Consider the following 17,041-nt stretch of genomic DNA (forward strand, 5'->3'; position numbering starts at 1 on the left):
CTCTGGTTTCCCTCTTCTTCTCTTCTGCTAATTGGACATGTATTGTGTTTGTGTGGGAAGGAAGGAGGCTCTATAGCAGGACAGCAATATTGCTGGGAAAAGAACATTAAAATGGATAAAGGGATTTTCTAGTGGTATAAATACCTGCACACGACCTCCCTGTTCTCTGGAGTCCTTCTGTATATGTATATACAAGTGCAAAGACTGGAATAGAGTTGGAGCTGCCGTTAATCGCTCAGGATCTGCTCAGTTAGAAAACAGGGAAAGGCGGCTCTTTGCCTTTCACCTGTTTGGGGGCATGACTTGCCAAGCGTTTGCTTCATCCGACAATTTTGTACCCTTGAATTCTGACTCTTCTCCCTCTCTGCCTCTGATAATGCATCACAGCGCAGGAGAGTGCCTGCCCGTTTCTAACCATGCGACCAATGTTGTCTCCACAGGTACTTTTTAAAAATAATACTGCTCTCTGTAACGCTCATTTGTAGTGCTTTTAGATGATTTGTGTGCATCAAGTTTTACAATATTTAAAGTGTTTGATATCATTGTCATGTGAGTCTGAAACTACTTTAAAGTGGAAGCATTTTCACAAAGCTGCATCATGTGTAAATCAGGAACACTCTAAATGTTTGCATTTTAGCCAAATTTTAACTTTCTCCCAGTTTATTAAAATATTAGGCTAAAGTCAGCTGTCACTACAGTAACTCAGAACAGGTTTAATGCTGACATTTTTTTGAGCCTACATAGTTTTCAGTGGTGTCATGTAAATAATTTAAAGTCTGTTTTCTCTGCAACCACAAATTTTGATAATATAAATTACTTTAGATAGAAAATAGATTTAAAACAGGTGTAATATTACCTGTGGGAGCTTTCAAGAAGGGGGGGTGGGGGGGGAGAGAAAGTTACCTCCTGAATAAAATACCATCTAATGTTCAGAATTGGTGACAGAAATCTCATCTACATTTTGGAAATGTGTGTTTGTGTGTATAATCCAAACAATTGCATTTAAACTGTAAACTATCAGAAACAGAGAGACAGTATTTTTGCAGCCTCAGATCTTCAGAAGTGGTATTCTGCAATACACAGTTACTGAAAACTTTCAGGAGTATAAATAACTTTGATTTATTTGAATCTACATAAAGGTAAGAGCTTTACTCCAAACCCCAAAAAGAATCTGTTTCCTGAAATGCATTGGAAATAAAATATTTTAACAACATGAAAAAGCATGTAAATAATGAAAACTGAGTATCAGTAATACATAATGCAATCTCATACTCCAGGCAGGAAGCTCAAAGTATCCTAACACAGTTGATGAGTGGTGGTGGTAGTAGGGAATAACAGAATTAAAATTTTTCTTGAGGCCATAATAATTTATCTGTATCATAGCAGTATTTTCTAGATTGTTTATGTATTTATTTCTAGATTGTTTGTTTATCCATCTTGTTCTGATCTCCAAAAAAATATATGTGGTGACAGGCAGTGCTACAAAAAGCATTCACAGGTGTGTTTGAGGTTTTCCATACTCTGTAGTTAAAACTCAAGGGCCACTGTTATCAGTGGAATTTTCTTCACAGCCTCACATCTAGCAGGTGACCATCTGAGAACAGAAGTGACAGAAAGTGCTGTTTAGAATGAGTAAGCCTACAGAATTTCACACATAGATCCAGAAATTGCATTAAATAATGCTATTTTGGTGGAAACGAAGAAAACTTGTGCAAAACAGTAGAAACAGAAGAATTTTGAATAATGATGTATCTTAAATGTAGAAATTTATTAAACAGCACGCAATAATCCTGTATTATTAAATAAAGATGAGTATACTTCTGTTCAAGAAGTATACTGTATCATATAGCTAATATTCTGTGGTATCTTCTGCAGTTAAGTTGATATTATTTAATTCAAATAGCATCTTCCGCCCTACCTTGTATTAAATCTTTATTAGTCAGTTGAAAATGTCAATCTTTAAGCATAAGAATTATATTGATCATGGATTATGAAATCATAATAGAACCACCTACAAGTAAACTCCTTGATATTATTTCAACAGAAAAATTGTGTTGCTCTACATGCACGGGTATTATTAATTCAGTCTCTCTTTTGGATGAACTTACAGTTGTAGAGGTATGACTGTTCCAGTAGCATTTGTATGTGTAAATAGCATTTTACAGTTATGACCACCGTTCTAAAAAACAGATACTAATCCCTAATTAATCATATTGCTCTGAACAACTGGAATGTGTGCTCTAAAGTTCAGCTTTTCAAGTTCACAAATATGAATTTAAAATGTTGCTCTTTACAACATTGCTCTTTACAACAGTTGTTAGAGGGGACTGTACATATTTCTGCTGCCTACTTACACATGGAAGACAGCCATGTATTTTGCATTGAACAATAATATTGCCTGACTCTTCAGGCACTGGGAGGTTACTGAGCATAGACCTGAAATACCTATCTCTTCATCTCGCTGAGCTATAAACTGCTGACTTTTGCTTCCCAGAGATCGCCAGATGGTTATGTCCTAGATTATGTTAATGTTTGCAGGAGAACGAGATACGAGGATACTGTCTACCTCTGAACTGAAAGGATGTATCTTGAATCCTCATGCATTTTCTTACCAGTCCCATCTGTTTTGTCTTTGATACAAACTCCTAAATGTTCCCATCTCCATTTTGCCATGATGACTTCGGGAAACGTGTCAGCAGGACTACACTACTCTGTGCCCTCCTGTCACTATGGAAATCAAGCCTCTACCTATGGGGTGATGGCAGGTAAGAGACAGCCTCAACTGAATGAGCTATTAGCATAATGAGTTTGGTCAGCTTTCCTTTAGGGGAATAAGTTCAAAACAGTTGCCTAAAGACAGGACTCAAGTTAAGGCACTACAAATGATGTTAGCAAATTGGGGTTCAGTGTCCTCAACTTAAACCTCTGTGTCTCTCAGCACATCCCCTCTATCTTACCCCTCTCTTTAAGACAGGGGCAGTGCTGCTCTTTTTGCTTAACTATGTCCACTTTGCCTTTTGAGGGATTAGGAATTACTTATCTGATATACGGGGGTATTATCAATATCTAGGATCCCGGAGCCTACTATTTCTTTTGTCTCCAAATACCAGGACCAGATGGGAAAAGACAAAGCAATGAATCTACACAATGTTTACTGAAGCTACTGTTAGCTACCATACTTCTGTCATAAAGATGTCAAGGCAAATATTCTGTACCTAAGATGACTTTGTGTGTATAGAATCCTAGTGTAAGTAGTATCAGTGAGCATTAACCTTGTATTTAATAACGACAACATTTAGGATCAAGATTAGAAGACAGTGGGATAGCTTTAAAGTCCAGAAACACTTTCAGTCAGTGTATGATTTTTCCAAATCCTACAAGGCTGTATAAATTACTTTCATACAGATGATCATGTATTTTTACACTTAAAGGTATTCTAGCATCCCACTCACATCCTAGGCTAAGTATGTTACTCTGTGCAAGTTTAAATAGCCTTCAGTGAAACAGAGCCAAATTAACATGCAACCCAGAAGATAAATGTTACTCAAAGATAATCTAGATCAAACTCCATGTTTGATTTCGCTTAAGACTGATGAAAGTACTACAGTAAATCAGCATGGATGAATATATCTGCATAGGGTCTTCTTAGAGACAGAGAGTAGTGCAAATATTCAAATGTTCTCATCTCATGGATAAATTCACATCTGTTGCAAGTGTTCCTGGAACTGTTCAGATCCCCAGGTAAAATCCGTAGGTACTAAACAATAGATATTAAAAATAGGTATTGCTCAGAAGTTTTTTGTTGTTGTTGTTCCAAAATAAATGCATCTTCATCTTTCTCCTTTCTTTCCTTTAATATTCTTCTTTGTCTCTAGGCATCAAGCCTGCAACTCCAGAGATGCTATCAGCAAGTCTCTCCCAGAGTCGCATCTTACAGACATGCAGCATGCCACATCCCAATGTAGTAAATGGTGTCAGCACACTGCAAAGCAAGTCTTTCTCTTTTTCTTGTCTTTTTCCTTATTCTTGGGAAAATCTATTTTATGGGTTTGCTGTGTGAAATGTGTAATATATTCCAACGGGGTAGAACCTCTAACACTAAAGACAGCTACCAGAGCAGTAAAGAAAACAAGTAGAGGAGGAATGAGGAGGGGTTGCTAATGAAGCTGAGTTCTGCTGCAAATGTTTGCGTTATTTAGTAAACTGAGGAATTCCTGAGGACTTAGAGATTATTGTTCACTTCAGGTAACACTAAGGAGAGTTCATACTTCTTGTTTCTTCTTACTAAAAATGCCTTCTCTACCTCAAGTTGGAAATTCTTTCTACATAGGTGCAATACCTAGCAAAAAAACAAACAAACAAACAAACAAACAAAACAACAAAAAAAAAATGCACAAAACCTTTAATCCTACTGAATCTCCTTGTTAAGTCTGATAGACCTGAACAAAAAGTAGCACAAGGTAGCTTTATCCTTAAGCATGTGAATTCCCCATTGAAGAAAAAGTTCAAGTTTCTGTCCTCAGAAGGTAAAGTGATGGCCACTGTCTTTTGGGATAGTAAAGGGGTGATCCTTCTGCATTTCCTGAAACTCTGACCGCTACATGATAACGTTGACTAAGCTGAAGGCTCAAACTTCCAGAGTCAGGCCAGAGAGGAAGACAACCTCTCTCTTGCAATACAATAATGCCAGGCCCCACGTCATTTTGAAGACTGTGGAGCACAGTCATTCTTCTGTAAACTGACCTACCACACCCACCATTTAGTCTGGATTTGGCACCTTCTGACTTCCATCTGTTTGGGTTGATGGAAGATGGACTGCATGGACAACATTTTCCTAGCAATATCATCAGAGCAGCTGTGACATAGTGGGTCACTTCTGCTGGTGCAGATTTCTATTGTCTTGGCATAGAGTTCATCACTGGAGAAAATGCATAGCTAATGGTGGCGACTGTTGAAAACAAGTATCTTGTAGCTGAGAACTTGCTCTGTCAAGTAGTGTTATTGTGCTCTGTACAGTGTCCGTGGAAATAAATAGGAGGCATTACTTTCAGACTGACCTATGTAGTATCTTGTCTGGACATCTTGTCTGGATTAACATTTGTTGAAGTCTGGACTGTTTGCAATCTAATTTGATTAAGTCACAAGTTGCCTATGCAACGGGATGGCTGTGGGATGAGAAAGACTGGGTCTTCTGGAAGATCCTTACCCTCTCTCTTGAGTAGCATTTCACATGTGTTATATAAAAAAAATAAAAATTACAAGCTTTGGCTATGAGATTACAAAGGCACCGTTTATAATAGTGTTGCAGAATAACTATATTTAGTTTTCTTTTGGTTTTGTTCAGGTAGCCTGACCCCTTGCCTTTATAAGTTCCCTGAGCATGCCCTGAGTGCCAGCTCCTGTGCCCTGGGCCACAGCTTCACACCCATGCACCAGACCCTCCTCAGCGATGATCCCACAGCTTCAGACTTCAAGCAGGAATTCCGCAGGAAAAGCAAGTCTGTGGAAGAGCCTGTCGACATGGATTCCCCTGAAATCAGGGAACTGGAGAAATTCGCTAATGAGTTCAAACTGCGGAGAATTAAGCTGGGTATGTGCTTTTTAGCTAGCCAACAAAAGGCTGAAAATTTCCAAGGAGATCACTATTATTTCTAAATATTTTACGGTTTGAGCCATAAATTTATTCTTGTTCATTAAGTTCCATTCATTAGCAGGTATGTCACTTCATATAGTTCCAGATTTTCTGCAGCTGAGAGCAGCCCATGAGCTAACCTTTTGTACCCGTTGCTTTCCCCATGAAGTGTTCCATCACACAAGGTGGTGCAGTGTCACTCCAGTATGCAAGATGGATGACATCCATCCATTCACACCAGCAGGGAACTTTTCTTCTTGTTTAAATTTCTGGTGCCACAGCATATGTACAGCAGCAATAGATTTCTCTGTTGCTATCTGATAACTAGCAAGGGTGACATGAGATGAACTGCATCAGTGGGTCTCTGGTGAGCTGAATATTGGGTACTCCAAACGAAATGATGCAATTTTGATGTTATTGCTTGTAAAATTATTTTGTATCTTTACAGTTTTAGGGCATTCTTCTACTAAAAATTACTGTTATAAATGTAAAAATTTACACATTTGTTACCGATATCTATGCATTATCTACGCATATCTATGCATTATCTCAACCACTAGTGTTCCACTTTGCAGTATGAGTATAAGGACTAAAGCAGAAATTTATGTTTTAGAATAAAATCTGTAACCTAGGTAGTTTTGTTGTATATTCCGTACTTAATGTCAAATGCAGCATAGGAAAGATTATCTGGGCCCCATGCTATTAATCGCCATAATTCTTACTGCATCTTGATGCAGTAATTTGTGAGGGAGCAAAACTTGCTCTGATGTAAAGAAATGGCTCAGAGGTGGTGAGGCTGAGCTTAATGCTTTAATGGGGAAAATGTAATTTGCAGAGGAAAACTGATCTGAGGTTGAGCTTTATGAGAGAAGACAGAGTTAATATGGGCTGTGGATCTGGGACTGAGAGACACAGTTAGTGCAGTCAAACGGGAAGCAAAAAGCAGCCTTGTGAGACATCTGGCATCCAAAGAGATTGTGCCCGTCCTGGTTCAGATGTAGACAGGCAGGAAGACAAGACAGATGGATCGGTGCACTGAATGAGGTTCTCAGTGCCTGTGAGTAAAATGCAGCGCTATTATGTCTGCTTCTGTTCAGCCATCAGAACAGATAACAGGAGACCAGCAGGGCTGACAAGGAGTAGCTTAATGCCACTGCATCACCTACAGAAATGTATGGGATCTGGATATTTCTGAGTTCCCTAATCACAGAGGTGTAAAACTTATGAAATCAGCAGAAGGCTGGGCACAGCCTAACGTGAGCTGAAAGTCAGCCCAAGACCTCCGCAAAATGATCACAGAATCATAGAATCACTAAGGCTGGAAAGACCACTAAGATCACCCAGTCCAAGCACCAACCCATCCCCATTGTGTCCACTGTGTCCCTCAGTGCCACATCCACATGGTTCTTGAATGCTTCCAGAGATGGTGACTCCACCACCTCCCTGAGCAGCCTGTGACAGCACATGATCTCTCTTTCTGAGAATAGATTTTCCATATCTTCCAACCTGAATCTCACCTGGTGCAACTTGAGAGCATTACCTCTTTTCCTATTGCTGTTACCTGGGAGAAGAGGTCAACTCCCACCTCACCAACACCTCCTTTCAGGCAATTGTAGAGTGATAAGGTCTCCCCTGAGCCTCCTCTTCTCCAGACTGAACAATTCCAGCTCTTCCAGCTTCTCCCTATAACACTCATACTGCAAACCCCACATGAGCTTTGCTGCCTTTCTCTGGACACACTCCTGGACATCAAAGACTTTTAGTGAAGGGTCCAAAACTGAACACAATACTCAAGGTGTGGCCTTACCAGTGCTGAGTGCATGCACCACAGGAACACCAGGTTCCTAAGAGTCTACAATGAAGGGCTCAGCGGCTCAAGAACAGCCACCCTCTGAAAAAAGCTCCAGAGTGACTTTTTTTCTCTTAATTTTGACAGGTTATACACAAACCAATGTTGGCGAAGCACTGGCTGCTGTGCACGGCTCTGAATTCAGTCAAACTACCATTTGCCGCTTTGAGAACTTGCAGCTGAGCTTTAAGAATGCATGCAAACTGAAATCAATACTGTCCAAGTGGCTGGAAGAAGCAGAACAAGTGGGAGGTAGAGCTGAAATCCTCTAAGTATTACTGCGAGTAGATCACAATCCCATAAATACCTTGAAGGACTAGTATGTGTCTTCCATAAACTGAGAGTTTTAATTAACTAGCTTTAGATATTAAGATGTGCTGATGGCATGTATTAAATTTTGGTGTCTTTTTTGGTTGAGAAAAAAAATATTTGGAGGAGCAAACTGTAAGGCATGGAGACTACAGAGCAGCAGAAACACCACTTGCTTGCTGGAAAGTCATTTCCTTCAGTCTCGTTGCAGTGAGCTAGTTCCATTCCTGTACTCATAGTCATTACCTCTACTTTGGGATCTGCAGGAAAGCCCATACAGCACTGAGATGGAATATTCACTAGCAGAGGACTTCTTGCAAGTGCCAAGTGTTTAAGATGTGGCCGTGGGGTACAGAATTCATGTTCAGCTGAGGCAGTGCTCGTTAAAGCCCTGAAGAAGAATATTATGGCATACAGATATATATTTTTATGTGACCTTTTTGCTGCTAGAGGATTCCCTTCCTTTGCCTGGTTAATTTCTACGTGTAGAGAGAGTCCTGAGGTTCCCTGGGCTACGCTGATTTAGAGCAGGTTGGCTGATGTAAAGGAAACAGGTCACTGTTTTAAGGGACAGCCTTTTGATCTGAATTCATTCGGAATGATTTCAGGAGGAGAAACAGCATGCCTGGAGGTGTGACAGTGAAAGCCAGGGCTGCCACTGTGTGGCACTCACCTAGAACAGGAAGAAGGAGATTTAATACTGCTTTTTGGATTTGCCATTATATTCAGCAGTAGGAAACACTGTTAAGCAGCTGCTTCTGCCATGAAGTTCAGTTTCCTTTGAACCAAATGAAACCAGAAACTCTCCTAATGTGGTCAGTACACTGTAAGGATTACTTGTAAGGGGTTTGCAGTGTGTAGCAGCTGCTGACTTTGTTAGCATTGGTGCAGGCGTGAGCTGCACAGTAAGGCAGTGGCCTCTGGAAAAGCAAGGGTGACTTGTCCAGCAGAAAGTGGGGAGGGTGAATTAATGGGATGGAAGACAGACCTGTATTTCTGAAGAAAGAGAGTGAGATAGCTGAGGGGTATGGAAATGGATCCAGGTTGCATCCTGCTGCTGATGAGGGGGAAAGTATGTAAAATGAGTGGAGTGACACGTCTCCCCAGGAATGCGGGCATAGAAGCAGAGACAGTGCTGTTGCAGCTTTACCACTGGCATGCTGTTTTTGCTTATAACCATTTACAGCTGGAGTTAAAATGACCAAGCCTCTTAAACAAAAAAAGTATAGCTCTGTGGTGCACTCTCCTTATTCAGTAGTATCTGTTACACTTTCTTCTGTCTTCAAAGGCAAACTTTTTTTGTTCCAGTGATGACAGCACTCAGTTTCCATTCCCTATGGAAGTTAACTGCTCTTTTGTTCTTGTTTGTTTTGTTTTTAATGCAGCTTTATACAATGAAAAAGTTGGCGTGAATGAGCGGAAGAGGAAGCGCAGAACCACCATAAGGTTATACATATTTATGGAGTTACATGTTATAAATGCCTTCAGCTATGAAGTTTCATTTTGGGGGGTTGAAATCAAAGTGTTGTTTTCTGTTTGTTAATAGTTAATGAAGGATGAACTATTCTGAAACATTCCAGTGAAAAATAAAAGCACATCTACCTCCCTATGAAACCCCAATGGGCTCCAAGCATAGCTCCAATACATATCCCAATTAGATACTTTTCAAAATATGACAATACACTTCCATGTGAAAAAACATTCCAATTCTGACCCAATTTTACAATTTTGATATAGTAAAAAAGTGCAGACCATCCTCGTTTTTTTATTTATGGGAATTTCTACATTATATCAAATTAAATTGTGTAATTTTCCAGGAAATTAATATCTGGGACATCTGAGGGCATATTTTACAGGTAATAGCAGATCTCCACCTCTGTTCTCTGCTGCTGGATTCCTTAGAGTTCCCAAGGAAGCATCTTCTTGAGCTGTATCACAAAAAAAAAAAAAAAAAAAAAAAATTGCTGGGGAACTTCCTTAACTTCCTTCTCCCATTATTTTTTTCACCTCAGATAGCCAACACCTACCATCTGTCTAGACTCAAATCCATACAGAAATTAAGTAGGCTGGTAATTCGTCATCACAGAACGACCCAGGTTGGAAGGGACCTCAAGGATAATAAAGCTCCAACCCCCCTGCCACAGGCAGGGCCACCAACCTCCCTGTTTAATTCTAGATCAGGCTGCCCAGGGCCCCTTCCAATCTGACCTTGAACACCTCCAGGGATGGGGCATCCACAACCTAACTGGGCAGCCTGTTCCAGCACCTCAACACTCTCATAGTAAAGAATTTTCCCCTGACATCCAACATAAATCTTCCCTCCCTCAACTTAAGACCATTTCCCCTTGTCCTGCTGTTATCTACCCTTGCAAAGAGTTGACTCCCCTTCTGTTTATAGGCTTCTTTTAGGTACTGAAAGTCTGCAATGAGTTCACCCCGCAGCCTTCTTTTCTCCAGGTTGAACAAGCCCAGCTCCCTCAGCCTGTCTTCACAGAGGAGGTGCTCCAGCCCCCTGATCATCTTCATGGCCTTTCTCTGGACCCTCTCTAACAGCTCTCTGTCTTTCTTGTACTGGGGGCTCCATACCTGGACACAGTACTCTAGATGGGGCCTCACAAGAGCAGAGTAGAGAGGGACAATGACCTCCCTGTCCCTGCTGGCCATCCCTCTCCTGGTGGAGCCCAAGATACCATTTGCTTTCTGAGCTGCAAGAGCACACTGCTGGCTCAAGTTCAGTTTTTCATCGTCAGGACCCCCAGCTCCTTCTCTGCAGGGCTACTCTCAAGGACTGCTCCTTCCAGTCTGTATAAATGCCTGGGATTCCTCCAGCCTAAGTGCAAAACCCTGCACTTTGCTGTGTTGAACCTCATTATGTTCACCCAGGCCCACTTTTCAAGTCTGTTGAGGATCCTCTGAATGGCATCCCTTCCTTCCACTGTGTCAACCACACCACTCAGCTTGGCATCATCAGCAAACTTGCTGAGAGTGCACTCAATTCCACCGTTAATGTCAGTGATTAAGATGTTAAAGAGCACCGGTCCCAAGAAAGACCTCTGGGGGATGCCACTCATTACCACCTGGACATAGAACCATTAGTAAGCAACCTTTGTCTGCGGCCTTTCCCTGTATTCTTCCCAAGTGACATGCCCTTGTTTCCAGAGCTTGTACGCACCTTCCTTTGCCGTCAGTATGCCCAGCAGCCATGCCAGTTTCCTGCCTCCTCTACTCACTTTCTTATTTAGAGGGATGGAGAGTTCTTGTGCTCCCAGAAAGGCATCCTTGAAGAGTAGCCAGCTCTCCTCAACATCTTTGTCTTTAAGGACAGCATCCCAGGGGATCTGGGCCAACAATTCCTTGAACAGTTTAAAATTCGCTCTTCCGAAGTTCAGGGTCCTGACCCCACTCTTTGCCAGGCCCACATTCCTCGAGATCACAAACTCAACCATGGCATGGTCACTGCAGCCCAGGCTGCCTCCAACCTTAACACTTTTAATGATCTCCTCCGCGTTGGTGAGCAGCTTCCCCTCTGATCTCACCTCTGCTCACCTCTGCTGGTGAGCTCCTTCACCAGCAATGCTTCATCTCTGACCAGTCCATCCAATACCTGAACCAGAAAGTTATCACCAATGGATTCCAGGAGCCTCCTGGATCTCTTGCAGCTCTCTGTGTGGTCTTCCCAACAGATATCCAGATGATTGAAAAACAATTACCAAATAGGGAAAATAAAGAACATGACGCAAAAGGTGGTGAGGTATACCCTTTTCTTTTCAATATCCTAGACTCTTGTAATTGTTGGTAAAGAAGAATTCACTGAGGGGTGCCTCCAAGTAGCTGTAGTATTTTTCCACAGAAAGGGGATTTTGCCACTTTAGGGCACAAACTTGGCACTGTCAGGCCCTACTTGCCACAGCAAAGTGCCTGTTCTTTGAATAGCAATCACATCCTCTGTCAATGCCATCTCCCAGAGATGTAGGCTGTTCTCTGGCCCCACAATCTGAGCCCCACAATGACAACTCATACCTTCTCCTCTCGCATTCAACTTGAGCTTTGCTTTTTTGAATGCTATTGCCTTTGATATAAGAAATAAAATGAAGATATGAATCCTTTCTCTTTCAAAGTATATATTCCTCTAAGAGGATGCTTCTCAGGTAGGAGTGAACAGGGGTTGTAAAATGCTTCATTGCTCATTTGCTAATCACAGCACCTCACTAGGGATAAAACTTTACTCATGGAAGGTCATTTTTTTTTCTTAGCTTCTCTTCAAGTGAGAAAGGACAGTGCCAGAGCCTTACCCACTATGGCCTACATAGCTGTGATTTCAGAGTGTTTCCCAGGATCCAGAGAAACCTCCTGAAGGCTGTTCCACTGATGTTATAGGATTTGCTGTTCTTGCTTTATAACAGCTGCTGAGGAAATCAAGCTTATTATTGTTCCTACTTTTATATCTACCCTCATTACACTGAGGCTATTAAATATGGCAGGCTGTCAAGGGCACATATCGCTGAGGGGAAGCTCAGGACTATACCCAATACATTAAAACATATAAAACGTTTACTATTTCTTTGAAGGCATGTAGGACCTCAGTTTGAAGACTTGAAGGACCTAGTAATTTACAATTGCGGAAGCTATTTAATTTTCTATTTTTATTAAGAAGTTTAAAAAAACTTTCAGTCAAAAAATAATCATAGAATCACAGAATGGTTTGAATTGGAAGGGACCCTTACAGGCCATCCAGTGCAATTCCCCTGCAATGAACAGGAACATCTACAGTTTGATCAGGGCACTCAGAGTCCCATCCAGTCTGACCTTGAGTGTCTTCATGGATGGGGCATCCACCATCTCTCTGGGCAACCTGTTTCAGTGCTTCACAACCCTTATTGTAAAAAAGCCTTTTCCTTATGTCCAGTCTAAATCTCCGCTCTTTTTGTTTGAAACCATTTCCCCTTGTCATATCACAACAGACCCTGCTAAAGAGTCTGTCCCCTTCTTTCTTACAATCCTGCTTTAGATAATAAAATGTCGTTACCAGGTCCAGGTCCCAGAACCTTCTCCAGGCAGCCCCAACTCTCTCAGTAAGGTATCTATACATCCCTGTGTGTGTAGAACATTGTGCTATTAATTAGGTGGTTTTGGTAATGTTGCTAAATATTGCAAAGTGCACACACAAATGAAAGACCACCAACATACTACAGCTGAAACAACAGGAACTCCAGCAGGTATTTCATACATTTGCACGTTATTTCCAGTATAATGCATAAAGTGCCCTCTTGTGTCCAAAGAAATTACAGCTACTGCTTAAGCCAGCTTTGGCTGCGTCCTGTTGTGCCTATGTATAAAAATTGCAAATACTTTCATTTCTGAGAACACATTAACAAAAATAGGAAGCAAGTTCCATCTCACACTATACAAAGATAATAGTCTTAGCTTACTTTTTTTGGGGGGGAAGGGGGTACCACTCAACTTCAGTCATTGCTGACTGGGAAGAACAGTTTATGGCAGATATTTGATTTTTAGAAAATATGATAACCTCTAAAACACTGCTGTTGTCGTTTCTGATTTCCAGAAATACTATACAAAAAGCCTGAATGTGTCAGAAAAGTTTCTAATAGTGATATTTTTCCCTTTGTACAGTATTTCTGCCAAAGAAGCCCTGGAGAGGCACTTTGGAGAACAAAGCAAGCCTTCTTCTCAGGAAATCATGAGGATGGCTGAGGGGCTTAATCTTGAGAAAGAAGTCGTAAGAGTTTGGTTTTGCAACAGAAGACAAAGGGAAAAAAGAGTGAAGACAAGTCTGCATCAGAACGCCTTTAGCTCTATTATCAAGGAGCACCATGAGTGCCGGTAAAGCTTTTTCATGCGTAGCTGTGGATTTCTGTTTTGCTTTATTTTAAGTACTTTGTATATACTTATTTTCATGAAGAAAAAATGGTAAATCACTTGATTCCCTTACAAGCTAGCCAGCTTCAGATGCAATTTTGTGTGGGAGGCCTGATTTCATTGTAAAAGGTTGGGGAAAAAAATGCTATTGCATATATTTGAACTGTTGAAGGCCTAACTTCAGTGAGCCTATTAGGCATTACTCAACCAGAAATGCTTTACAAATAGCATATGTAGTTGCAGTTTCCCTGTGCTGTGCCTTCACTGAGTCCGCATTGTACTGAATGATTAAAAGAGAACCCCCATTGCAGGTACCCTAAGCATGAGGAAACAAATCCCTTGTTACTCATGAAGAAAGGCTACAAAGCTTGGTGTCAACAGCTGTAGTTCGTGAAAGATTTCTGCCTCAGCCTGTCTATGCACGTACCATACCCCCAGCCCATGGTAGCTATCTAACTGAGCTAACCTTTGTGAGATTATGAGCCATTAGGCACATTACATGGTCCCACTCTCAGAGATGAACACTGAGTTCACTTAAATTTAACATCAAAAATAAGTTAGAACTTTGAGGAAGAGAAGAACGTGAAGAAGTGATCTTAAGCTTGCAGTGTTGTTATTGTTGAGTATCTATCTATGGCCAAAGATGGGATCCTGGAAGACTGTCACGAGATGTGAGTGATTCAGGAAGGCAGTAGAGGAGTGTGAGATGAGGACTGAAAAGCTGCCTTCCACAAACTGGCTGAAATTCAGGGACAAGCTCACAGCTGCTGTACATCTCCGACTGAACTACTTCAGGTAACTTCCTTGTGTCTTTTCAAGGTGAAGATATGAAAGATGTGCCATAGCTGCTGTCTTTATTTATGGTAGAATAAGCTTACCAGTACTGACGTGTCAACATGACTCCTCACGTGTGCTCAGTTACAGCGTACCACTGCCTCAAACAGGTGCCGAGTTGAAGTGACATTTTTTAATGCTAGTTATCAAAGGTATTTCCTGCTAATTCACTGCATGCCTTAAGGTCTGATTTAGATAGGTTTAGCTATCGCCTTAAGAGTTTATGGCTTGATGGCAAAAAGTAGGGAATGATCAGCTAATTATTTCTTCAGGCTTTCTCTGCATTGTATTTTTTAAGATGAAATCCTTTTGTGGACATACATAAATGAGAGAGTGTATTAAGTGAAAAAACGGGGCTTTTTTCTTTGCAACAAGTAGTGAAAGCATTTCCTGCACTTTACATTCCCACTCTCTTATACCCCAACAACTGAAAATAACCCTGTGCCATCCTGCAGCCTGGAGAGACAATCAGGCAAAAAAGAACAATAAAAACTAACAACCCCATATTAATAAGCTAACAAACAAACAAAAAAACAATGACAGTGCCAGAGCTCCACCTATCAGAAAGCCAGACACCAAGAAACTAAATTAAGGACTTTAGTTCTCACCAGGGACAGATTATCAAGCCATCTCATCAACCCTGCTTGTTGTTATTAAATAGCCCATTACCATATATGTATTTTACACTTTTCCCAGGACTGAAATTAAGTGAGTACATGCAAGCAGTAATGGCCTGATAAATTTTATTTTTCCATTAAATAGACCTGATGATTTAGAAAATGTCTAAATAATAGGCCCACAGAAAGCAAAGAGGTTTACTGTTCAAGATCACTTAGAATCAGCATGGACAAATTGTGTTTTCACGCTCCTGCATGTTAAATTGTCTCTGACACCTATTACTGTGACCATAAGCTTATTCAACTGCGGAAGTTCGACCTCCAGATTAAGGAAATATATTCTTACGGATTAATTGCACTGCTACAGCCCTTTAATTTAGAAGCAGCCTCTAGTCTAATCATTCAGATGGGAGAAATTATGTTATATACTCTCTTCAGGTAGTTCTCAACACTAGCATAGCTCACCCACAGCAGCACAGACCACGCCTCTGCCTTTATCAGCTGTGTGTGTATTGACAGATCATGAGCTTTCCAACAGGATAAAAGATAAACACATTTTAGAAGATTGGCACTCAACGGCATGCATCTGTGTACTTCTGATGTTACGTAGTCCAGTGTTGTATGTATGTTGAAACTACTGACAAATACAAATTTTATTTATATTGTAAGTTATTTTATTGATTATAAAAGGCTACCTAGTGATGCTGTAAGCCTGTATGTTCTCTTCCTCCCCAAATAAAGTATTCTTGAACGTTCAGTTTTCCACATATTTGTTTGTACCTCTCTTTCAGTAAGACTTAACTTTTTTTAGCTGTGTGTTGTCCAGATTTGTTTATTCACTTTAGCATGCTGTAAGTTAATTCGGGAGAAATTCATGAAATTGTGATTTCTTGTCTTCCACAAAGCCTTACAAGTGAAGGCTAATTGCAGAAGCATAGCAAAATAAATGAAAGTTGACACACAACGCCATTTGTTACAGAAGAGTGACAAAAAAAAACAACTTAGTGGAAGAGGCAGCCACCACCTAAACACATCTAGCTGTCACCATAGAAATACTAACATCTCAGAACAGAATTGGTTTAAAATATATATATATATTCAATTTAATGTGCTGCAGCTGCAGCTATTAGACTTGGAGAAAAGTGGCAATTCAGAGTTTCCTCTAGAAACAACTCCTTCACCGGCTAATTGCCATCAATCACTCTTGATTGAAGGAAAAGGCCTCGGATCAGATGCCTGAGGGTTAGTTAGTCTTATAAACCTGCAAGTAAGTTTAGGTAGCTGCTTAACAAATATGGGTTGTGCCATTTCCATTTTTCTTTGAAGGTCTTTTTTTTTTTTTATCCTCTCCCAATGGTAACTTCAGGTAATTTGTTACCAGTAGAACACAGGAAAAAACAAGACCTCCCAAGACCTCCTGCTGATGCCTAAACCTGTAGTTCACCTGTCTCCTGAGTGATGTATGTTCTTATCACCCTCATCTGAAGGAAACAGTGTACTCAGAAAAGGATCCAGTACCAACAAAGCTGATGATCAAAGGTAAGTGGAATAATTAAGCTAGACTTTTATTTCTCTTTGAGATGTAACCTACGCTGACTGCTATAGTGATTTACTGAATTACAAGGCGTACAGGAAAGACGGAGACAGGTTGTTCACCGTCCTGCGTAATATAAGAACCAAGTCAACACGTAAAGTTAAAAAGCACTAAGAAAACATTCAAAAAAGTAGTGATTCTCAATGTGCTGAGGACTAGATTGTATAACTCCTCTGCTAGAATGTGTGAGTGCCAGCAATTTATTCATGCGGCTAAGTCTACAGAAGAGAAAGCCACTCAAACTGTCATATACAGTAAAATTACGTATCCTCTGGAAATAACCCAACTTCAATAGATAACTCCTAATATCTCTTCCAACCTTTATTTTC

At 40.6% G+C, this 17,041-nt stretch overlaps 1 protein-coding gene across 6 annotated transcripts; it reads left to right on the forward strand.

Annotated features, from left to right (window-relative positions):
* Positions 1-4: 4 nt before the first annotated feature.
* Positions 5-15,879, forward strand: POU1F1 (POU class 1 homeobox 1). 6 transcript variants are annotated; one of them, XM_015295651.3, is made up of 7 exons: positions 5-440; positions 2,616-2,765; positions 3,876-4,010; positions 5,345-5,590; positions 7,569-7,733; positions 9,176-9,236; positions 13,422-13,651. In XM_015295651.3, the coding sequence occupies exons 1-7, from the start codon at positions 299-301 to the stop codon at positions 13,633-13,635; spliced, it is 1,113 nt and encodes a 370-aa protein (XP_015151137.1). In that variant the 5' UTR covers positions 5-298; the 3' UTR covers positions 13,636-13,651. The 6 variants fall into 6 exon arrangements, with proteins under 6 accessions (XP_015151137.1, XP_015151142.1, NP_001383031.1 ...); XM_015295656.3 differs by having other exon boundaries at positions 2,700-2,765; NM_001396102.1 differs by having other exon boundaries at positions 167-440; positions 3,876-3,989; positions 13,422-15,879.
* Positions 15,880-17,041: the final 1,162 nt, after the last annotated feature.

The sequence above is a fragment of the Gallus gallus genome, chromosome 1, assembly GCF_016699485.2.
Source record: "Gallus gallus isolate bGalGal1 chromosome 1, bGalGal1.mat.broiler.GRCg7b, whole genome shotgun sequence".
NCBI classification, from domain to species: domain Eukaryota; kingdom Metazoa; phylum Chordata; class Aves; order Galliformes; family Phasianidae; genus Gallus; species Gallus gallus.